Source organism: Manduca sexta, chromosome 10 (assembly GCF_014839805.1).
Source record: "Manduca sexta isolate Smith_Timp_Sample1 chromosome 10, JHU_Msex_v1.0, whole genome shotgun sequence".
NCBI classification, from domain to species: domain Eukaryota; kingdom Metazoa; phylum Arthropoda; class Insecta; order Lepidoptera; family Sphingidae; genus Manduca; species Manduca sexta.
In genome coordinates, this window is record NC_051124.1 from 8,429,938 (window position 1) to 8,456,458 (window position 26,521).

General features: G+C 33.0%; 1 protein-coding gene across 4 annotated transcripts in view; it reads left to right on the forward strand.

Moving 5' to 3' along the window:
* LOC115455815 (cGMP-dependent protein kinase, isozyme 2 forms cD4/T1/T3A/T3B) overlaps positions 1-26,521 on the forward strand; it is a 189,474-nt gene that overhangs the window by 161,181 nt on the left and 1,772 nt on the right. For all 4 annotated transcript variants that reach the window (XM_037437123.1, XM_037437124.1, XM_030184552.2 and 1 more), the window contains 8 exons: positions 4,186-4,405; positions 16,189-16,330; positions 19,781-19,875; positions 20,764-20,910; positions 22,899-23,218; positions 23,494-23,581; positions 25,329-25,513; positions 25,801-26,017. In XM_037437123.1, the coding sequence (XP_037293020.1) occupies positions 4,186-4,405; positions 16,189-16,330; positions 19,781-19,875; positions 20,764-20,910; positions 22,899-23,218; positions 23,494-23,581; positions 25,329-25,513; positions 25,801-26,017 (1,414 nt within the window). The remainder of the gene's footprint in view (positions 1-4,185; positions 4,406-16,188; positions 16,331-19,780; positions 19,876-20,763; positions 20,911-22,898; positions 23,219-23,493; positions 23,582-25,328; positions 25,514-25,800; positions 26,018-26,521) is intronic.

Below are 26,521 nucleotides of genomic sequence, written 5' to 3' on the forward strand. Positions count from 1 at the left end.
TTGTGCATCTGATGTTTGATGGCTTTCTTATGTTTGTTAATATTATTGTACGATGAATACAAGGAAATAATACAGAACGACTGCAGATATTTTTATCAAGGTCATTTCACAATCACTTCGATATGACCTCTGGGCGTAAAGTAATGAATGTTCAAAATCAGTCGCACACTTATCTACTTTGGTAATTTGAAGGTTTATGCCAAAATTGGTCGGGTTTATGTTAATGGTAAATTTGCTATAGTCGATGTTCTTTTTATTTCTTTATTTGGCATAGCACAGAAAGTCGTCATTGTGGACAATTTCAATGCGTATCACAATTCTTTTACGGATACATTTTATCTTATTCTTGACTTGACGTATTACTTTAGTTCCGGGTTTTGGTTTAACTTTAGTTTCCTCACAAAGCGTGGTCGTATGAGGAAAATAAAAGGTAATTGTACATCCTATTTAGTAACAATAATTCACGTACAAGTATACAGAAGCATCAATCTGACCAAAACTTGCCCGTCGCTAAATAAGTTTTAGTTGCAAAACGTACGGGCATTGCAACATCATAATTTCGCACTCTTAGTTCCTAACAGGTTTTTTTATTTTCGTGATCGTAACTGTTTAACGCAATTGAGATTATTTCAAAATTGTCCCAGTAAAAGTTTTTTTTTTGTATACGGGCACGATGATTATAATTTTTTTATAGCTTTTAATGACTAGACGAGCTTGCCGTTCACCTGATGGTAAGCGATACGACCGCCCATAGATACTAGCTATATTTTATCCTAAAAACATAAAAAAATTGTCAAAATGAGTAACTTTTGAATCAATATAAATCTGGCGAATATCGGTACGTCACTAATACCGACTAATACAGCCGACCGTAACAAGCACACTCTTCCGCACCCCGCGGCCCTGCACATGTCCCGCTCGCTCGATGCGGCGGCGCGGGTGGTGCGCTTGACCTATCAATTCCGCGTGAGCTTTCGTTGTTGTTATTATTTTTGTATTTTTATGTGATATTTTACACTGAAATCTAATCTGGGTGTATCGGCTTTACGGTACACAAAAAAATTATGTCTCGTATTACCTGAACCCAAATAACTATGTTAAACACGTTATGTTCGTAACGAATATATTATGATATGAAACTGTTCTCGTAACATATTTTGTGTATCAAATAAACACATCTTTGAAGATATTTTTATAGATAGTGAAATTACAAATTGTAAATAAACAACTGACCGAGTTTATACAAATATCTCATAAGATGTTTCATATGCCGCTAATCATATCTGATATTTACAAGACATTGATTTTATAATCAATGCTGAATGCAGTAATACAGATATTATCGTGCATCATCTGAAACTCATCTGACTCAGCACTGCTTGCTTGAGATTTCTTATTGATTTTGATGAAGCATGAAGATATTGTCCGTATATTATTTTTATATTCTTTTTAGCTTATAAAGGCCAGGTTAATAGAACATCCTACACCATATAATATGTTCTTCCCTTGCATTTTATTAACTACATACGTAATAATACGTAAAAAAAAGGAATAGGGTATATTTCAAATTTAATTCTTAGTACTTTTGTTGCAGTAAAAATATGGTGGATATATAAATGATCACGTCAACACATGAATAAGCATAACCTAGTCAACATGTTAATAGTAACAATGGATAATATGTAACGGCACACTATTGTCATTTTTTTATAGACAATAGAATGATGTCAAAGGACATTGACACAAAATAAATAGCAATGTTTGTCGGGAACGTTTTACTTCCGACAAATTGTATGAAATAATATGATAAAATTGACTATTTTAATTAAGGAAACTATGCAAATTTTTGGTTTATATTTCAAATATCACTTGTTTAATAACAATGATATTAATATTATTATCTGCTTCATTTAGAATAACATTCATTATAAAAGACGATGGAACGTGCATTCTTAAAGTTTGAAAGGACTCATTCTCACAAAATACGTTGTAATATTTATGAAAAAAGAAATCTAATCAAAATTTATTTTTGGTTGATTTTTCTGGCGCAATAAGCATCAACGTCTTATTTTTTTACAGTAATAAACTCCGGGGATGTTACGTAAAAAAATGTAATAGCTTCTGTTCTAGTATATCTATTATGTATTTGTAAAACAAATCTACTATCTTCATGTGGATTACTATCTTCATGTAATCCACATGAAGATAGTAGATTTGTTTATAAGATTAATTTGATGCGGTAATGTGAATCGTTTCAAATACCAATTGATACATTTATAGCATGTTACCTAACATTACAACTTACAAGTGGTTTTCGCTCGTTGATTTGTATCGTATAACACAAATTCGGTAATAATTAATGATAACAATTGATACGGCGAGTCAACAACCTCATGAAAATAAGATCGTGATAAACTAGATACCTGCCAAATCTATTTTTAGTTAATGAAGTCTGCAGACCAAGTCGCAGTCTGTTATCAATAATGCTACTAAGCCATATACCTAATTTCTTTTTGTTATTACTCATATAACTACAGTTGTTCTTGGTAATAAGGTTAGTGTTATTTGGTAATAAATTAAAGATAATTTTATAGACTTTGTAATTTGCAATTGCTATGGAGGAATAATTTGCAGTATAAACAAAAATGACACTTACAATAATAAGTTGTATGGTAGTTTTTTTGTCGTAATTACATTTGTGAAGATATCATCTTAAAAATTACTCAATCCCAGTTTGGAGTTAGGAAGTTGCCGGTGTGATACCCACGTGCCTCAGCAAACACGTAAGCTCCTGGTCCTTCGCCTGATCTCTCAGGTCGTGTTGAATTGACGTCTCTTTGGATTATGCGATTGAAGAAAGACAGTGTGAGTGCACCTGTACACTGCACACACACTTGTGCATTATAATATCTACTGCTTACCTGGCTGATCTCCGTTAAGATTGGCCGCTGTGATCGAAATTTGGCTAAGAGGGATTCATATTTCACAAACTTCATATTAATGAACTAATATGCTGCATTAATGAAGACAGGATTCGATAAGAATTTTTAGATAATCGTTGTCTCTTTCTGCTTTACAAATATTTAAAGATAAAAGAGTGATAGCGACAGCATATGTAATAAACACACCTAGAAAGAAGCAGTCAAGGGTAGATATCATATTTACCTCTGCAAAAACAATACGCCATTCGTCCGCTGCTTATTTTCCCACACGGTTATCTTGCTAAATGTCTTCATCAATCTGCGAAGCTTTGTTCTTCAAGACGTTTTGGATGAGTGACAGCTGTATATGGTTTCACTTTTTTATGATATTCTGACAGTATTTTTGTAGTGATTGTAATTAGTTGTAATAGTTACATGCAGTCTGTTCAATTGGCTATAGATTGTCGATGTGTTTTTCTTTAACCAGAAGATAATAAATAATTTTATACAATTTCTTCTTATATATTATGTTTATTAATTCTGTTACATAAATCTTACTAAGAGATAAATATACAGAAACCCTCTGTTGACGTTGGAAAACTATTTCCAACTGCAATTGAAGAAATTAATTGGTATCCGCTAAATTATATTTTGTACTACATTTTTTTTCCGCAGGTTTATAATGTCCGTAGTAATACTAATGTCTAATCACTGTTTGCAAACAGCTAGGCCTTGAGAGCGTATGAATTAGTTTTATTAGTGCGTCAGCATAATATTTAAATTAAACTTTATAATTGCCAATTGACTTCCTTTATGTTTTTGTAGATTTAATTAATGTTTTTTCTTATTAAAATCGAATAAAAAGATTTTTTTTTTTTATTATTTTTAGCAATGTAAAAGATGAGGAAGTGTCAGATACAAAAACAAATTGGATTGCATTTATTAAGTCTATATAATAGCAACACTTTCATATCGAATTCACTTTATAATTATAATTATTTATTTGGATTGCGAATGTAATCCAGTTAACGATTCGGCAATAAGCTGTAAGTGATTAGCTTTAAGTATCATTAATAAGTATTTCGTGAACAATTACGTGATGTAAAGGTATTGTATTTGTATGTATTTCAAGGCGTGGAAACCAAATATATTCCGGCCTGTTTAATCATGCTTACATAGTAGGTACAGGATTCTTTTCTTTACACTAAAAAATAAAATCATATATTCAACAGAAACAGGCATTTAATATCGTTGTTCTTTTCAGAGGGTCGGGTGGAAGTATCGAGGGAGAACAAATACCTCAGCACCATGGCACCAGGCAAAGTGTTCGGTGAGCTGGCCATCCTCTACAACTGCAAGAGAACTGCCACCATCAAGGCGGCCACAGACTGCCGGCTATGGGCCATCGAGCGGCAATGTTTCCAGACCATCATGATGAGGACTGGTCTCATCCGACAGGCTGAATACACGGACTTTCTTAAGAGGTTAGTTCTGAACCATAATACAATTTTAATACTTAGTGACAATTGTTAACATAGGTCTCTGAGGATCAAGGCGAATAAAGACCTCGTGGTCTTTGACTCAGTGACGATATTGTCCGTCTGACGGCTTGCGATTGTTGAATGGAATAGTTTCAATAAATGTAAAGACGTCTATATTCGATAAAGGATATTTCTTCTCATATAGTAATTCATGAATAATTATTATGCTAGCCATTCCAATGCAGACGGTCTCAAAACTATTTTCATGTCAAACATCATACCGAACGGTTTCATCAGAACTATATAGGTACCTATTCATGCTATCAAAAAAGAAGATTAATGTATAAGCCCACAAGTAATATTTCTCAACAGCGCGTGATCAAACCGAAAAAAGCATTTATATAGATCACGCCACCGTGATATAAACTCATAAATTCGATCTCACGATGCGATAATTTATTTGTTTACGGTACTGAAATTTCTGTTGCGCGGTTTTAATGTATTGTTTCCAATACTGAAATGAATTTAATATAAGTTGAAATGATTGACACTGTGTAAATCGACTCGCCTGTTGACGTCAATAGGCGTTTTGAATTGTAGAATTTGATGCTAGGACACCGATATCCATGAATACGTTTTTGCAACCCACCGTTAATGCATTCAGAGTTATTTGAAAATTGTTTTGTTAAGTAAAATTTTCTGACTGATTTAACTCACATTAAGTGTATGTATAAGATATTTCTAATAACCTTTCGTTTAATATTAGACCACTTTGTTGTTACTATTGATTTTGTGGGTGAGATGTAAAATACTAGAGGTTCTGAATACGACTTTGACTAATCCACGCAATGGAGATTGACTGATGCAATTTCCTATAATAGTACAGATAATTTTAGAATTAATGTATCAAGATTTGTATCGTGATGATATTTAACAGTATACTTAAAGTACAATTACAATTGAAAAGCAAAGTACGATCCGTATCATACAACGCCGGATGTAACTGTCGAACGGATATGAGCATTCAGTACTTTCATATGTCTAACCTTAAAGCCGTAATCAAGTTGACCTAGACTCAGTTTAAGGACACTAATATTAATGATTAGGCGAATTTATTGCGAAACTGATTTATAACGTTTGAATGAGTCGATTCTGTTTTCTTGACTGTTTTATGTTTAGGAAATTGTAAATCTTTGAGCAAATTGTGAGAATAATCTTATAATGGTTTATATTAAATAATTTATATATGTGATCACATTATTCAAGTAGGTCAATATTTATATATTCGGCAACGGCTACATAAGGTTTGTTGGATTCATTTTGACGATAATTACTATTTCAAAGTGCGTGTGGTTGGTTGACTAGACTTATGAAGGGACGTGTAGATATTTTTATTATAGGTTGAAATAACTTCGTATTTGCGATCTTCTAAAAATACCTCATTATAAAGTTGAATGCATCGTATGAATGTACTTTCTAAACACAAGGTTTATATTCCCTTTTAATTCATCAGAAACATACATACATGATATCAAATTGTAATAAAATTGCTATATTCGATTTTTAGTGGCTTCAATGTCCATTACCAAGAAAAAAATCATCTTTCGATCTATGTGCCACACGAAAGTGCAAATCACTCCGTCCATGAAAACTTTGGCACGAAATGCGAAATGAATATTGTTCTGGGAAATATATTTTTTCGTATATTATTTAGACGATATGTTTTGGCTATTTCCAAATAAGTTGTTTATATTAATAAGGCCAATGACCTTCTGTCCGGGTGACTTGGTATGTTTAATATAATTCTGACATATCAAGGAACAGATGCCTGTTTGAACATATGCTGCTTGTATATCATAAGGATTCGGGTTATGAGAACGTGGAGTTATTTGAAAGAATCTTGTTACTATTTATGTTATGTACCTACGTTCATCTTTATGATTTTATTTGAAATATTCAGTAGAACGATTACTAAATTCAATAATAATATTAATTACAATAATTATAGACGACTAGCTTATGCGCGTAGCTTCGCCTGCGTACAAGAGATTTCCGGGATAAAAAGTAGTCTATGTCCTTCCCAGTCTCTCAAACTATCCCCATACAAAATTTCATCGACGCGTTCGGCAGTTTTTTAATTTATCCCATTCTGACAGATATACATGACAATATACTTTGTTTTACAATATGTTAAGACAAGGAAACTTTAAATTGTATATTGTCTGAGTAATATTAGTACGATCAGCGCCAGAATTTTTGTTTTAGAAGTTTGTACTTATTGTTTTATATCAAACTTATTTTCAGTATCAATTAGAAGTCTTTACACAACAACTCAAACATGATAATATGATAATGTCCCATCATGTCGTATTTTAATAATTGTTTAAGTTATGTGAATAATGATAATTCTTGTTGTCACCTACATGTTGTTTTCATCATAAAACTATAGTAATTTAGTTAGCTTACTCTATTTATTACCCGAGTTTTTTTATATACGTTTAGTGGTTGTGAGATTAGTGCGGTCCAGGTACGATACGCATAAACCTCTTTATGCGCAGGCCCGAAATGACTACAATATGCTCGCACATCATAGAATAGAGAAAACCCCTGAGAACTGTATATGACACACCGTATTGAGTTAATGTGCACTTAAATTTCGGTATATTCCCTTAAGCCAAAAACCTCACTTTACGAAATAATCGATCTTAAATATTTAAAATAAGATGTTCATGTAAGCGAAATAATAAATGGACCAAATGTTTGTCATTGTGCGTCTTGCGTTTCGTTGTCTTATAACTCAAGCTTATTGTGTTAATTTTACTCAATTGAATGCACATGTGTACTGAATGTACCAAGGAGACACATCAATGCATAGAAAAGTCTTACGTAGTACCAACATTAGCATATGACGCATTATAGTATGGTAATACGGAAGGCTGTGTAGAAAGGATGACGAAGGTAACCATTGTAAGGAAATATGACGTATTTGCCGATAAATGCCGTCTACTATTTTCGTAATTAAAGACTCGTACGGTATTAATCAGAAGACAATACATTCTTGGTTCATTGAATATGTAAACACATGGTATGTTCCTTTTGTTATTGACTTAGCGTTACGCAATCCTGTGCTCGGTTCCGCTTCCATATACAATATGGGTGTAAGAAATTCGTATCTATGGTTTTTTGTGGGGCATCCCCGCATTGACTTCTATCGTCAAGTGTAAATGTGCTTACTGTTGTCCAATTTGAAGGCCATTATAGCCAGTATATTTTTTGGAAATGATGAGAAACATCTTTTTAACATGTTGTGTAATTCGAAGCTATTGTAATATATAATATTTATGTTTAGTCTTGGTCATATATCAAAAAGCAATCAGCTTATCTCTTCATTTAGTTGCATATAAAAATCACCAAATTCGCCTCATTTTAACGTTAGATAGATTTTGTTTCTCTTGGTATTTTTATAGGTATGAATGTGAAGAATTCCTCAAACATTGTACAGCCATTGTTCCAAGCTCCGATATTTCACTTGAATTTTTTACAAGGCTACGAAGTTTAATGCTTTATAAGTAATTTTTAAGTAACCCATCTTAGGGTCAAAAGACTTGTGAGTACAGGGCCTTTATAAATATTTGCCATCAACAACAAAACACTCGCGTCTGAAGCTTTACCAGTGACAAGGATATTGACCCCTGAGACACTTATGCAAATGCAATGGGCGTGCGATGGCCCATTCTTCTGCTTTCGACGGCCTGCGACTTTTACATCGAATGTATTAAGAGCTTGGCGGGACGTCTGGCAAATTGTCTGTTAAATTGATAATTGTGATTTTCAGTGACAAGATTCTGTTGTCACCTCTTATAAATCTATATATATAAAAATGAATCCCTATTTCCCTTGGTCACGCCATCACGCGTGAACGGCTGGACCGATTTCACTAATTTTTTTTTGGGTTTTTTATTGTCAGGAGAAGGTTCTTATGTAAGAAAAAAATCAAAAAATTGCGCGGAAAATTTATATTAACGAAAATATTAATTGTATATAACTGTCAATTGTTTGAAATAACTGTCAGCGATTGTCAGCGAATGCGCGCTGCAAATTCATAGTTAATACGGGAGAACGTGTGTCAGGTCAGCTAGTGATAAATAAATAAATCAGGTTGTGTGATGTTTTATTAGGTATTATGTGTGCATCTAACCATGAAAATATTATGGATCTTGTTACTAATCAATCCATCGATGCAATTTATATAAGTAATTTAATTGTTATTTAGAAATAATAATAATTATTGCTATACATTGTTTTGACGTATCATAAGTGCAACTTTGTTCACCTACGTGATAAATAAAGTATTTTGATTTAATTATACTTCTATTAGAAAACTTACTAAACTTCTATTAGTTTATGACAAAAATGTATTAAGTTATGTCGCTGCTAATTTCGAATGTTTAATTCATAATGAAACAATTGAGGGAAAACAGAACACGCATGATTTTTTTATTGCTGGAAAAACTTGATTTTTTATACCGATCGTTAAACTAAACATTTGTTTAACAAAATTCGAAATGGCCACAACCGCACGAAACTTCCATAAAAGATAGAAGGTAGTGAATGCAATAAAACAGTAGCTCACGAAAAATGTATATCTCTTTCACTCGTGCTATGTTCGGAACTATTTCTGTTATAGGTTTGGTTGTTTGTATTTGCTGCACGTAAATCCACAGAATTTATTTTCACAAATACGAGTATACCGTTTTTCGTTTAGAATCGCACATATGCAGTTCATGTTTATTCAAGGTTTTGCATTTTATTTAAATGCCACGTGATGGAATGGAAAAATTTTATCTGTATAATTTTTTTTATAAGAATATTATCTTATAAATATTTATCATATATTAGTTTTTAATTAATAGCCTTAAACAATGCCATTTTCTGCCATATTAAGTCACTTTGGTTTGACGGCCTGTATCCTCAGTTGTAATTAATGTTAATGTATACAATTTTTACTAAATAACAAAGTAGGGTATTTACAATAACATTCGTGACTCACACTTTTTGTATTTTGGAATACATCTGTTTAGGTTGACAAAATCAGCAATGTCCAATGTTATACAATCATTGATTGATGGAATTGGCGATGTTTATTTTAAATTATGCCATTGAATTAATCACTTTCAATATGCGATTAATTGCAATTACGTTCTTTCACAATATTTTTGAATTCCAAAAGATGACGCATCTTTTATTTTATTGAAATCGCTACTGTAACAATTACTTACGAGTTGAACTATGAACACAAAAAAGAAAATGTATGTATGTCCATCAGTGGCGAGTGACATTTTTCAAAAGGTAAGCCGATGTAAAAAAAGCCGTAGTAATGATATCGAAGCCAATTTAACAGAAATCAAAAATTAAGACAAACATAAATAAACCTAAAAAGAAAGCCGGTAGGAATCGAGTTGTATGGACGCTTCGCTACCGATGTCCATGCAATATAACCCTAAACGAGAAGTCGCTTAAGTACTCCAATGTGTCGTGATACACGACCAGCATCTGTTGCTTTAATTCCATGTTGCATCGAGCCATCCATCTTCTCGCGAGACATATTCATTCACAAGATTAATGCTTCTGCCTAGATGATTCTAACATATTACACCTCGTTTATTTACATTAGCGTTTGATGTTTTAACAATATTTTATGGTTCACCAGGCCAATTGCATGGTATAGGGGTGACCTAGAAACATAATTTCTTTCCGTTGCTAAATTCAGATTAGACGTAGTTCTAAATAATCGGAACAACTAAATTTGTAACATACTTTTCGTAGATAGGTCAAAATGTTGCTTCTACATTGTTCAAAACTTTGATCACGTAATTTTATCAAAGGCTAGTCCCGATTTAACCAATAACTCTTATTCAAAATTTATCATTGCAATAAACAAAGTCAAATTTTATACCAGTTCGCCATGTTCTATTAAATCTACAATAAAACAAAGCTATATGGCGAAACTTGTCACAATCGTTGCTCAAACACTCGTGCGCACAATTTACGAAATACTCACTAACTTACCCGTCACGTTTGCAACTCTCATGACATTTCGAGATAGTAATCCTTTCACTGAACCGGCTGGCCGGCACAATGACTGCTCCTGTTCTTAGAAAAGGACTTCGTAAAGTTCGTTTACAACCTTAGTGACCGCTGTTATTTGAATTGAACTGGCTATGTCAGTGAACTTAGATGTTTTTTGTTGCTAGCATGTATCTTCGTTCTTCTTTATTTTACATAGACAATTGGGACTATAGAAGAGAGCACAAGAAGTGTTCTTGAGAAATAATTCCAGGTTTTCCCGGTGTATGAAACATATATTAATATATTGCTGTGACTAAAATAAAGCAGATGTTTTGTTAGTGAAAGATCTTAAATCCAGTATTTCCATTTTTAGATTATATAATATTGCTAAACTGCAATATTATCAGTTGTTTAAATATTATCATATAGTATCTGTCGTACCTTTAGTTATTATTTTGTTTTATTCTCCATCGAATCAGAGTTTGACTAGGTTGTTATAGGTATCGTTCATTGCGCTTTTGTCCGCGTTGCTGCAGAACTGGACAAGTGGGTTTTCAGTATCTTTTGTGATATTTTAAGGTTAGTGCGGCTGCGCAGATTTTTTGACATATTTTTTTGTTTGCACATGTGTTAAAGATAATAATTGCATGGAATCTCTTAAGTGTTCTATGTCATTAAATATTTGCAAAGTTATTTGGAGACAAATTCAACAAATACATATTTGCAATAATACATTTGTTTATTATTGTACTAGCTTTTGCTCGTGGCTTCGCTCGCGTGAAAGAGTTTTTTCGAGATAAAAAGTAGCTTATGTCCGTTCGAAGATCTTAAAATATTATCATACCAAATGTCATCAAATACCGTATGGTAGCTCAGACAGACGGGGCGGGGGACTTTATTTTATAACATGTAAGGATTATTTTGCTATGTATTTCATATTAGAGTGATTTATCCTTACCGTACTACATGATAGTAATATGTTGTATTGACGTCTGTTGTAGCAATATTATGTTACTCACTTTTACGTAATGTTATTGCAAGGATTTCCTTATTGGGTTCATTAAATACTATAAATATACGTAAGCTGTTAATTGCGTGAGATTTTTATGTTAGAAACTTGTTTATTCTAACAAGCAGTCAACTTCTATCGTAATTAGTCTTATCTACTATAGTTTATAATATTACAGAATTAAAATTGAATCATCACAACCACGGTAACTTTAAAACGAACGAATATAAAACAAATACGTATCACGCATTTATCCCCGAAGGGGTATACAGAGACGCAACCAGGGCACCCATTTCTCGCCAAGTGTGTTCCGTCCCATGATGTGCGCGCGAGCCTATCGTTATATGAGGCACAAATTTCAGACTCCGGACTGATACTGAATAGAAAAACCATAATGTTACTGCCCGACCCGGGATTCGAACTCAATAAGTCAGAGCGCTGCCGTACCGCACATGTAAGACAAATATGCCACCGAAGCAGTCAACGAAGGAATATTCTTGAAATCAAATATTTTCCAACGCAAGTCCAGTCTCCCACAATAAAACAACAAACCTATAACATTTGTGAGTCAAATAAAAAATGACACGGGTATTTATCTCGCAACGGTTAAAACATTTAATTGTTTATTCTCTAACGGGTACGTCCAATCGTAACTCATGTGTAATCGTACGTAATAATCTTGAATACAGCATCGTGTTTCTCGGTTGTCAACTGTTGACGTAGACTTCGGTGTTGTTTCGCGTATTGTTATTAAATTTAAATTTAAATAGGATGGATTTTTGGGATTTAACAAATAATAATAGGTTACCTATGTTTGCAACGTGGCGCGCTCTAGGGCAGGCCTATGTTCTGCAGTGGACAGTTGTAGGCTGATGAGATGAGATGAGACCTATGTTTGACTTTGTACGTTAGTATAAATAATAATACCTTTTGCGAAATCTGTATTAAAATTGATTAATAAATGAGCCGTTTTTCATATTTTAAATATTGTAATGTGCAGGAGTAAACATGTAGAAGGGTTATCGCTTGATCTCTTTCTTTTGCACGCGTCGTAGTTCCCATTGACGTCACATGTGGGTATTGCGCCACTTTACTGTATTTTGACACTTGCCTTCTACCGAAATTCAAAGGTTTATAACTAGCGGATTTTTTACCAGATTTTAATCATTCTTTCTGTGTTATGATTTATATGATGTAAATATTTGATAAAAGTAAAGGATAAAAATAAGTCGGGTAACGTATTAATGTCGTAAATTTGACTTTTTATACCCAGAGCAAGTAGCTTAAAACAATGTATTATTTTTACATATTCAATAATTGCTTTTAAGCAATTTTCAGTTCTTAATACATTACTAATAATATATGTGGATAAATCCAACTCGAATACAAAGTTTTATGTTGAAACGCGGATTTGAAATCGCATTTCCAATGTATGGAGAAAGTTTATGTGGTGTTTGATGAAGAAGGCAAAAATAATATCATTATGCGGCTGGCCTATGATCTACATGTATGGATATATTATCATCGTATACTCATTGTGTTCGACTCAACTGTACTGCAATCCGTACACCTGACTTAGTATGATTTCAACATTGACAGCGTGTGGTAATGTACGGAGTGGCGCTAATAATATAAAAACTCGAGTCTAAGTGTAAACTTGAATGTGAATAAAAAATATTAGTCAAATAAGTAAAATTAATTGTTTTTCAAGTGAAAAAATAGGTTATAAGAGTGACGTTTTGGTTGCCATTTTAGTTCAGATTTTGAATAAATAGTTTATATGGACGTTTGTGTCTATAGCATATACGTCTACGTCATCAGATATTTTCAGGCTTAGTATTTACTGAGAATCAAAAATTCCCACAAAATTTCCCAATCTAGTCATCGAACTCGCAATCTTCCGAACCTTTGTTCGTTACCAGTAGACCAAATAGGTGTTAAATAAATAAAAAATACAAAACACATTCAGTTCATGCGTTGACCGTGAAAAATGTGATTGTAGCAATTTTCATTGGCACATACTGTTACGCACAGTTATATTTCTGTTGTTTATCACGTTAACTATGATGATGGTGTCCCGTTTTTCATGTAAGAAGTTGCTTTTAACAGTAATATCATCTAGAGGGCTGATAGTTTCTTTAACACGACACAACACATTTCATAAATACCTAAGTAGTCAGTCAGACCAAGAGTTAATCCGGTTGTTGCAAAATAGTAATGGTACATATAAATTAGTTCACAAACGGTTTGGATTGAAATCACTGGTTCTTTGGTCGTAAATATTAAGGCCCTTTTAAACGGCCTTGAGGATTCTTTTTTATACAATTACGAGTTACGGATGGGAACTTGCAAAGATTTGCGAATAATTTCTTTAAAAAAATGTTAGGTACTTCGTAAAAATATTATTACCATAATATTGTTGCAAAATTAAAATAATTTATACTTTAGAAATAGATATACGGAATCAACAATCTTAATGGCATTTTCATCATAAATTATTGAAACAATATCCTCATTATAAGATTTGAAACTACTGAAGCAAAGATAGTAGAAGTAGAATGTTTAATTTTGTTTTTTCTATGTATTATAAATTTCAAATAAATAGATCCTAATAGCGCGCCATTTTCCTCGAGTAGCGTCTTAAAATACACAAATATCTTGCTTCATATATTTATACTCAGGCGACATGATCCTTAAGACAAACATTATAAAAGTCAATCCAATCTGTTAAATGTATAAGTGTTTTTATTTTAAACGAAAGTATTTACTATAGGCGACCTTGTTGCTAAATGGATGATGTATGGGCATTGTTGTAGTCCAAATTGTATGACATAAGCTATGAAATAGCAATCAGTGTTAATTAAAGACGGTTTGTTTATGAGATAAGTTTTTGTTCGCGTCAATTGGCAATTTTAGATGCTGTTCAAATGTATGTTGATTTTTTTTAACAATTAATTATAATTTAATTTATGTTTATGCATATTATAATGCGAAAACAGAGAAATAAAAAATATATCATAACTAATTCATAAGGCATAATCAAATAGAAAATCAACTGTCTCTCAAACTAGGCAAAAGGTTATATTTTGAGAGACAGATTATTAAACTAATTCAGGTCACAGCTCGCGTAAAATTAATCGTTTAGAATACGGATACAATTTTAATAAAACTACTCAGAATAAAATCATATAGGACATAAATTTGAATGTATGCGTGAGTTTTAGTGTATTTTGTTCAATATCGACTTGATGAAACATTACTAATCCAAGAGCTCTTTCGCAGTATTGTAATCAAACCTAATAACTTTTTCTTAAATTACGGATCTAAGTGATAGCTTTTCATTCTGGTTATATATTAATTATGTATTTATAGTTATTGTAGTTTCTGTATAACACGACCGAAGAGAACATGTCAAATAACAGCTTCTCAATTCCAAATTTAAATTATAAATGAATTAAGGAAACTAATATAAATGATCTAGGTAAGCAAATTCTAAATCTAATACCTATCGAATAAGTTTTACTTTTGCGGTCGTGCTGCTGAATATTTAACCCAAAATAGATATCTATCAATGATGTAAGCTTTGTTCAATAAATTAACATTTCTATCCAATAAGACTGGTGTTTATTTTGAATATACAGGTTTTGGCAGAGATTGTTGTGAGTCTTCTGATTTTAAACTGCCCGTATTAAATGGCGTTCACTTTCAACTGTGGTTAATCGAGCGTAAAACCGGATTGAACTCAAAATTATTGTTTACATCGCTCATATTGGACCACAATGGCTTTTTAATTATGAATTAATTTTATTAATTTCTAGCACCTAAAGTCATAGATAGAAACGTATAGTAGTTTACACATATGTAATAAAAGTCAATGAGATGATAGAAAATCACCACCGTCTTTATGTTAGTAAAAATTTAAGCCGTGTACTAACTACATTGTAGCTGTAAGAAATACAACAAAATGTCATGTAGGTGTTATGTGAGTGAGTGGTAGTCTATGATCCAGCGGAACGATACATTATTGTTTTAGAAACAACTGAAACAGAAGTAAGATTTAAAATCGGATATACACTAAAGCATACCTGTTTATCATTCTCTCGCGAGGCGCGACAGTGACATATCGGAGTCCTCGAATATTATGATTACGAATTAATTATAGTAGACTACTATTACCAAGTCAAACACAACTGCTAAATATTCCATGCACAATAAATCCTAGTACAATATTATCTAAAATAAAGACCAGTTGTTGCAAAAGAACCGACACTGACGATTCGTCTGAAACTAAACCATTGTCTTTGAACTCTACAATTGTGCGAGACAAGTCTTTTCGTGCTTTAAAACGAGCTTAGTCAAAATGTCTTGAACAAAATATAGCGGAGACTCACACGGCCCGGCGAGCGACTTTTTGTTACCTGAACAGAATTACAAGCAGCTTCGCAACAGTTTTTGTAAGATATAATCAACGTAAGCTAATGTCATAAAAACTAAGCTAGCAAAGCTGAGCTCAAACATGTTTCGTAATTAATGACGTGATACAGTAATTTCGTTCAAATGTTTAATGACGGCCACCGGTTGTACGTAGCTGTATTACGTAACAAAAAATAGAATTTAGTTATCATTTAATTCCATAACGCGCTTTCTACTCGGTAAGCGTATCGTCGTTTCTTCTTTCGTTTATTCAAGTAATGGTTTTTATTCGCAGTGTGCCGATCTTCAAGGATTTGCCTGAAGACACATTGATCAAAATTTCCGACGTATTAGAAGAAACGCATTACCAGAATGGTGACTACATCATCAGACAAGGCGCCAGGGGTGACACTTTCTTCATCATATCGAAAGGACAGGTGAGTTCAGCTTTCTACGTCATATATTTTAATATACTGTGGATTCTAATAATTAATAGATTTGTATATATTTCCCAATTGAGGTTAGCTGTATCTAAACTCTCTACTTTGTAGAACTTTGACGCAAATCGTAAATACAACATGAAATGAGTTTAGAATATTGTTACTCAAGTGATTCATGGTATAAATTATTGTCTTGCATCATTTCTTGTCCATAATTTAAGTGTTAAGTACCGGTACCAGAAAAACTATGTGAAAATCATTTTGCAAACACGCGTGGGTTTATTTTGTTGAGCAGACAATGTTACCCGTACTAATTTTACATTGAATTACTATGAATCTATTTTTAGATAGTCTAATCGATCATTTAATCACTTTCTACTTCGGTGATTAAATATCTTTTTATCGTCCAAAGTAATAACGCCATTAAGAATCAATTTTGTCGTCTCTGTTATAATCTTAAACGTTATCATCAATTAGAAATTCATTAATTTATTTCGATGACATGGTGTTTCGATATTCATCTCAAGCGAAGATGTTCTCTAAACAGTGTCAGAAGTTTCACTTTCGTTCGATCGACTTTCGAGAAACATACAGCTGGCTGCGACGTGACTCCTTCACGTTTGGTCGTGTCTTAATGTTTTGTAAATACTGATCATCGGTTGTCACATCGTAATTCGATTCTGTTATCTGCAATCATGCTTCACTATAAATATAAATGAGATTTGTCATAGCATTTCTAATAAAAGACTTAGGACTTTTTAACGTTTTTTCTTCAAACAATTTCAATCAATTGCTTTTAGTATTGGAAATTAAAACGTAAAAGATGAAAGATTTATTTTGAGTATAAGTATGAAACCAATAACTCATTAAATTAGTGCACTTACCTGGCTTTACATTGCATTATAGGTTTGCTGTCAAATCAATATAATTTCCTTAACGTATACGAGTACAACATTCAGTTGTATAATATTCGTATAGAGTCGGTGACTGTGCAAGAGGTTCACCTTGGCATTTAAAACGATCAGCAAACAGCGATTGTTACTTCTGTCCGATGCAAATGCGTTGGTAAATTTAACGCCTTATTAGTCTCTAATTATGGCACAAAATATACTATTGTCGCAATGGTTTTCTTGGTGCTCAGCTAAATTATTTAGGCGGTAAATAAGTTACATAAGATTCTGCATTTGGTTTCGAAATCACTTGAATATAAAGCAGTCGCGAAACATTGAAGACGCCGCGTGAATATAATTCAAGTGATTAATAACTTTACGTAACAACAAACTTTACGTAAAAACAAAGTAAATGTATGAATATTTTTTAATTTTTTTGAATACATAATACGAGTTAGAGGCCACAAAGTCAAGCTATTGTGGCTGCAAGGTCAGCGCACTGAACACTGAGAGGGCTATGCGCATGGTATTCTGTGGCCAGATTTTTGTACTGCTTTGTGGGAAATTATCTACCTTTATTCGATCTTGTCGTAATTTCTCGGTGAATAATCTACGTTCTCAAGCTTTAACAGCTTACAAGATCTTGTACATATAACATTTTTGTAATATTAATGTTTATTATAACATTTTAGGAAAGAAACTGTAGGTAGTGTTAAAGAAACTAGTTTTTTTTTTCGTTTTATTATATTAACTTTAATGTCAGTCCGTTGCTATGATTGAAAATACACAAACACATGACATCATTCTGCTTATTATATCTTGGACATGTGACTTGTTCCTAAATATCTTTATTTTATAAACGCGATGAAATCCGTACGACTGGTTTGGTGGACGAGGTGAACAAATTATTATATGTGCTTGTGTTGCAAATATGACGAATGTGTTTTCGTCACTGGGCCTATTGTTTAGAAACTATGAAATTTTACGATAAGCCGTGAAGTAACATTCTATTCAATATTTATCACAATGTCACAATCGAATTGTAGAGGTTCAGCATATTTGATAATAGGATGCATTTGAATTTTTAAATATTAATCATTTGATTTTCCAATTTGATTTAATAAAGCTATTATACAAAGCAATATAGAAATATACAATTGTTAGCATTTAGATCACAATACCAAATAACACATTTTGAGGTAGTTCAAACAGACATTGGACACGCCTTTATTGCTGCGTTTACCTTCAAATCTGCTTTTATTACCACGCAACAGTTCGAAACTTACGAAAGTTACACAAAGAGTTCACTGCCGTACGGCTTGACGTAAACATTACGTCTCCTAGCGGCGGTCGGATCTAAAATAACAATTATTCAAGCACGGTTGACTTACTCGCATCGATTGAATCGGATACAACGATTTTGTTAGTTTTCCTAGAATGCCATTATTCGGCCATTTCAAGAATCAGTAGAGTGTGACCAAAGTCACCGTTTTGAGACGTTCTTGTGAAATTATCCGGATCAATTCACATCTTCTTATTACTTCAAGGTGTATTATCTTATCTATTTCCGTTGTTATCTCATTGCCGTTTGTTTGTAATCGTGCTCTTTATCCGTTACTTAATATTAACTCTTATTCGTCGTAACATGTTTAGGAAACTGAATGCGGAAGTTGTTTGATAATATGATATTTGTGTATGTAGTGTGTACTTACAGGGCTTTTACAGATCGTCTAGATATTTTTCATTTCCTTTTGTTAGTTAAAAAAATATAGTTTATTTTAGTATTTTTAGGGTCACATATTATAATAAATGTATATAAGTCAGTAAAACCGTATATTTCAAACACAGTATTATTTGAAAGTAGCTGAATTGCAATTTAAGCGAATTACCATTCTGAATTAATTACCTTCGTTTCTAATACAGAATACTACTAACCTTTGCATATCGATCCGGTTTTTATAATTATTCGTCAAGTTCGAAAGGTAATTGCAACCAACCTCAGCCTTAAAATTATAAAACACTTAAATCTTATCTCTGGCAGGGGCCAATTACGAATTCACGTAACAGAGACGGCAATTACACGCCTTAAGCTAAACTCGTCTTAATTATTCACACAATCGTGGCTAGCCCGCGTGCCTTATTACCACACTTGGCTGTCGTTCTTAATGACAACTTTCGATCCTCACTGAATGTACGTTTCACATTTTTATGGTAACAGTAATGATCTTACAAACCCGTCCGTCTTCGAACACGATCTTGCCGGAGTTATTTTGATGTTATTTTAACTTGTTTTTACTAGACGGATGTCTTATTAGCCATGGTTGGGTTGATGCGTGTTCATCTTTGTATTCGTCGATGGGTACTGGCCTTTTAAGTGGAAGGTGTGGGTTTAATACTTGCGTGTTCGTTGCTAGAGATCGTCTCATGTCGTATTTCAACTTTATATATCAGTGTTCTTTAGAAAACGATTTCATCAACGCAATAATAAATAAATGTGGGTAGTTTATACTTAATTCATATTTAATTTATAATAAAACATGAACGTATTTACTTTCAGGTTAAAGTCACTCAAAAACAACCAAATAGCAACGATGAGAAATTCATCAGAACCCTCACGAAAGGAGACTTCTTTGGAGAGAAGGCATTACAAGGGTAAGTAAGCTTCGTTAATCGTATTCAATAGCTAATTATACCTGCTTTGACTAGTTTTGTTAGTCTTGTTTTTATACAAGCTCTATTATTTATTTTGTGCAGACTCTTGGGTAGCAAAACCATCAGGTTTGTAATTGGCTATACATTTTTATTTTCTTAACCTGCATGATGATTATGTAGAAAATAGTTTAGAAAAGTTTTTATGTACCCACTACCCGTACAATAGCTATTTACCTCTTCCATTTAATCTGTTAGTTTTGCCATTATTACATCCATAAACTTTCTACCACTATAAATACCTATTATTTTCGCTAAACGATAAAATCTGCAAGGTTTACGATATTGATATGACTGTAATAAACTTCTCCTGTGGTATTCCTGGCATGTCAGTTTTTATATTTGTTTATTACGAGTGATTCTGCGTACTTATTTATATTTTTAATAGTTACTAAAAAAACTACTTTACGAAGTTAATCGTAATGAAGCGATTAGTGGACGGAATCGATTTATCAAAATTACCGCGCTCGGATTAGTGATAATTTTAACTGGAATAGAACTGTAGATTCTTTAACAAGGAGTTATGATTTTTTTAAATGAGAATTGCTTTTTTCTGTTTTTTTTTATTTCTCTTTGAAAAAACCTGCTTTACTAAGAATCGCGGATATTTGGCATAACTTAAACAATGAGTATTATCTTTATTTCATACGAAAATAAGTATATACCACGACCATGTTCGAATATTGTAAAATAACAATCCTTCCATCCTTTTCTTATAACTAAGCATTTCTTTTAATCTTACTCGTTAGTTTCAGTTCCGTCTGTTAAATGCGTTTGATTTATATCTAAGACATTTGACTTTCCAAATAATTCATCTATTTCCGTTTCCAGTGATGATCTTCGAACAGCCAACATCGTTTGCGACTCTCCAGACGGCACGACCTGTCTGGTTATAGACCGAGAGACGTTCAATCAATTGATATCGACTCTTGACGAGATCCGCACAAAGTATAAGGACGAAGGCGATGATCGGCAAAGGTGAGCTATTCAATTTATTTTATTACCAGTAAAATGGTCGCAAACTTTTCTTTAGAAACACATTTGTAGGTTAGACTTTCAATCCTGCAAGCAATATAGTATTAAAATATCGGTGTTTAGTTAAATTAAACATTTAGTTCGACGCAAAGTTTACAAGGCAACTTATTTTGAAATATTTTAACATAACTTTGCAAAATATTACTTCAAAACGTTGCATAGTTTTTAAATATTTCACCAAATCACAATATATACACAATGATGGCTTTACATTCTCTCGTAGACAATGAGTCGTCAGTCATCGCTAACAAGCTAATCACAATTAACCTCTTACTCGTTGCCAGTGTCATTTCCTTTTCAAAGCCCATTTACATTGCAAGGTGAAGATATTATGAAGATCAGTAGCAATTTAGATCTACACTGTCGTCCTGTTTTTTATAGTTACTTCTTGAAAAAGTATTTTTAACGGTGATTTAGACTCTAATAATATCGGTCGTAAATTCAATTTCGAGCACTCGGGCAGAGTATTGGATCCTAAATGTGATACTTAAAATTTAAATGTCATGTTTCACATTTGAATGCTCTTACTTTTACTCCTCGATTTTATCATGTCAAGTATTTTATAGATTGTGTATTCAATCAAGCGCTTGCAAAACTAGTGAGATAAATGTCAGTGTGGCTTGTTTCATTTCCCGCATTAATGCAAGTCCGTAATCTAAATGTCACCGTGCAAATTATTTTATGCAGATACAAAATAATTATACATAATAAATCAAGTTTTAGTCAATGTAAGTACTCTTGAAGGTCTTTTCGATTTCTATGTTAATATGTGGAAATATCAATTTTGATTTATTTATACTAAATTCGTTCCGAATATCGTATATAATATAAAATATTTTTTTAGCCGTGACTACTATATCATTAACTGACGTGATTTTATGACACATCAGGTTTTCTATATAATAGTTTTTTATATATACGTGCAATTTGTAAATGCCTTGAACAAAATTTTGTCACCTACTGTTCACCTATATTGTAAGACTTTGTCATTTCAAATTCATCATTTACCTCGTTTTGTCTCAATTGGTAATTATTAATTCCATAATGTCATAGTTTCCAGCCTCATTACTTTATTTATGAATTAATTTATGAACGAAATTGATTTTATTGAGATCTTAGATCAAGTATTTTGACATGTAAAATCAGTATTACTGTTGTAATTTCAAATGCTAAATTGTCTGGTTCACATAGTTATATCATTATAGTTATCATTATCAGTAATATTCTTTTTCGTTTTTGCTCGCACTATGGAATCCGTAGTAAAATGGTAAGTTCTATATCATACGTTTTTTTACGAAAATAATTGAATTTACTTATTAAAATGTCCTACGTCATTAAATTTCGAGCTATACGAATGCTATCAAAGTCTGTCATTAATAAAAGTGAAGACTTTTGTCATTTTTTATTAATTAAAATCATATCTGATATATTGCTAACAAACCCATTCTAAAAATTTACTTTCTCTGCGTCATTGTCAAATTTGATGAAACAGCAGAATTGTTTAGTCGTGTTATTAACTTTCCTCCTAGACATGGAAAATAACTCAATAAATGGCATACGGCGATAACAATTAATATTTCCCGCGTTTTTATTGCAAAGATTGTGCAGAATGAATGAACACAATGGAGCAGTCGTGAATGAGTGAATAATGGATCTCGTGGTAGCTAGACAAAGATACACAATTACGAACGAGATGTTAGGAAAGTTAAGCCAAAAACCTATTTAGAATCGAGATAAGATTCTCCGGTTTTTCTAATATAGAAACTAATTGACTAAACTATTGTTTTGGTGAAATTATTAAGTGCTTGACGTCTTTATAGCATATTTAAATTAATTATATTTTATACCGGATAGTTGAACCATGCTTATAATTTCATTGGTGCCTTTATTCGACCGTGATAAAACTAAATAAATTTCTACGTAATTTACAGATTGAACGAGGAATTCGCCAACCTTCGTCTCTCAGATTTACGCATCATAGCAACATTGGGCATTGGCGGTTTCGGACGAGTAGAGTTAGTGCAAATCCAAAGCGATTCAAGCCGGTCGTTTGCTTTGAAACAAATGAAGAAGGCCCAGATCGTTGAGACCCGGCAGCAACAACATATAATGTCGGAGAAGGAGATCATGTCAGAAATGAACTGCGAATTCATAGTGAAATTGTATAAGACGTTCAAAGATCGTAAATACCTGTACATGCTAATGGAGACTTGTCTTGGTGGAGAGTTGTGGACTATTTTAAGGGATAGAGGTGAGTGAATTTTAGCTTTATATTATAAAAAATCATCTAATCACCAAGACTTTTTGTTTTTTACCAAATATTTAAGTTTTGGATGCATAAATCAAATTTTGATAAAATAAATGTACAAAATGCTGTAGATAGCTTAGTGAAGAACAGTCATTAGTATTTATTGTAGTATAAAGTATTTGAATACTTCAGTTACGATTATAGACTTTAATTGAAGCAAAATCATCAACATTTAGTTTATTAAGTTCTATATCGACATTTTCTTTATTAAATTCTAGGACAATTTGACGACGCCACCACCAGGTTCTACACGGCTTGTGTCGTCGAAGCGTTCCACTATCTGCACTCTAGGAATATAATTTATAGGTACGTAACAAGTTCCCACACTACTAAACATGACCTTGCTTTGAACTTCGTCCAGTGTTATGACAATGACGTAATTCTTTTTCTTGGATGTTGTTATAATATTACTCTAGAACTCAGTATATATAATTGTTTGAAATAGCTTGTTAGAAATTAAACGTATGACATAGATATTTTTTGCATAATTAAAAATATTATTAAAACACTCGCATCATTTATCTCCCAAGGACTGGGCAGAGGTGCATCTAGTACTTTTCGCCAAGTTTGTTCCGTCTCATGATATGATAGGAGGTGAACCCATGGCCATATCGTATCATTACAACTTATAAATATTTTATGATTGTGAATATAGCACACCATTTAGCATATTATTATTTTCTAATGATTAAGATTATTAATTTTGTTACCTTTTTCCGTAATGATATGATTAATAAATGTAGACCGTATATACGTTATGTTAATGAATAATAGGAAAATGATAATACATAGTAGTTTGTAGATGACCACAAGCTTGCAAACACTTCATTATCAAGCAATTATCTTTGTAATTATTTTAATGATGGTAGTGGAATAGGACTAACAACTACAGATGGGGCAGTCCTTATAATTGAATGAATTTGTAATATAGGACAGAGGTCCTTCTGCGCTGTATTATTAGGAACCAGTGGTGATTGGTGACATTTTCCGAAAGGGAAGTCACAACATAAAGGAACTAAGAGACATAGACGCGGTCTGCAAATCGTTCTGATGATAAATAGATTCTACAGAAGTTCTAGACTTAGGGAAGCCGACAGGAATCGGGGTATATGGACCCAATGCCACTGTTAGGAACGAAATGTTTTATAAAATACACACTATTGCGATCAATTAACGTCATGTCATTGCCTTGTTCTTAAATAAACTAATATCGACGACTTAAAGGCTGATTGACTCAAGCGAATTTTTTTGCGATATACTACTAAGACGAAAACTAAGTTTCATATATATTTAAAAGCAGCTCTTTTTTCTGTTTTATTAACTAAGTTAAAAGTTTCTGGAAACAAAATGTCGCTTTAGTCAATTATTTAACCGTTGATATTGTTGCAAAAATGACATCAGTTTTACCGCCATTATGTCGCTAATACGGCCAGTTGTTTTGTTATGCAGTGTTTGTTTTTGTCTAAGGTTGAATGGATTAGTCATAGATTATTATTCATTCACGCTCTTATATGAAAATGAATATAATTCGGTACTGGTCTAACATGTGAGGAATATTATTTATAAGATGGGATTACATTTTGCTGATGGTAGGATATTTTTTATATATACCCATACACAAAGTGTTAAAACCCGCCACGGTGACCCTCGTCAGTGTGTCGCGTTCCGGGATCAACCTGTGTATATCCTGTTCCAACAGGTCGACATAATTGTGTCGACTGTCGAGGCGGATCATCTCTCGTGAGTAGACACTCTATAGAACCAATCTCCACTTACCATCAGATGCATTAGGATCACTTTGCCATGTCCATATTAATAAACAATATCCCTGTTATATCAATGATAAATTTGCTGGAGAAGAATCAACCAGAAAACCAAGTTTAATAAGAATAATGTATTCTAGTAAAGTTTATTGGTAATTAAATTACATCTCTTCAGCTTTATAAATGAATATATAGGTAGATTTGTCTGGTGCTTGTATTTTATTTATTTTTTAATTGATACAAATAATTTACTATTACAAATATTTTTATTTTCTTTTCTTTATTTCCAGGGATCTCAAACCGGAGAATTTATTGTTAGACTCGAAAGGCTACGTGAAACTGGTCGACTTCGGCTTCTCTAAGAAGTTGCAGGCCAGCCGCAAGACCTGGACGTTCTGCGGCACGCCGGAGTACGTCGCGCCGGAGGTCATCATGAACAGAGGCCACGATATCAGCGCGGACTATTGGTCCTTAGGTATGATGTATTTTTAACAGGTCTAAAGTTGCAGACAGATAACGTTAGGCTTGCACCCTACCATATCACAGATAATAATATCGACTATAACTTTCGAGAACTTTGAAATCTAAAATAGATTTAAATTTAAGTGTCTTAACAAAACTAGTGAAATATTCATCTTAAACACAAATACTTATGTTGTTTTCACAAAAGAATGATAAAACATCAATACTTATTGATGTTGGTGATTCCCACGTTTTATTAGTACTTAGCTATCGACATTTCAAATGATTAAATTCTCTCAGGTGTTCTCATGTTTGAATTGCTGACCGGCTCACCGCCGTTCACCGGCTCGGACCCGATGAAGACGTACAACAAGATCCTGAAGGGCATCGACGCGGTGGAGTTCCCCCGCTGCATCACGCGCAACGCGGCCAACCTCATCAAGAAGCTGTGCCGCGACAACCCCGCGGAACGGCTCGGCTACCAGCGCGGCGGTATCACTGAGATACAAAAGCACAAGTAAGAGATGATGACCATCACACGCATGCTTAAAGATCCATCTATGTATATCTTGAAAGCTAAGATTATAACTTGTTCAAGCAAGCACACTAAGATTATAACTTGCTCAAACACAGATGCGACACAGGGAAATTCGTTTATGGTTTTCTGTCGGACTTGACGATATAAACCGTCCTACCGACTAAAACCCTGCCATTCAACACTCTCTCTAATATCGAAGGTCGCGTGGTGCACCATTGCATGCAACCACAATGCTAACAAGAGTTGGCGCTTGGACGGAGTCTCTTGCCTATGACTTATCCCCTTCTCTTCTTTAGAGTTTGTAGATTCCTGAATAGTTTGGTACCGTGTGTTTAAGGATGGTGGAAATTACCAACTTCACAACAGATGACACATCTTATTAAAATAGGAATTTCAATATTAAATAAATAAATAACTATTCATTCAATTTAGCTATAACAGCTTATACTTCACTCAATAAATGTAAATTATTATTATCATCAA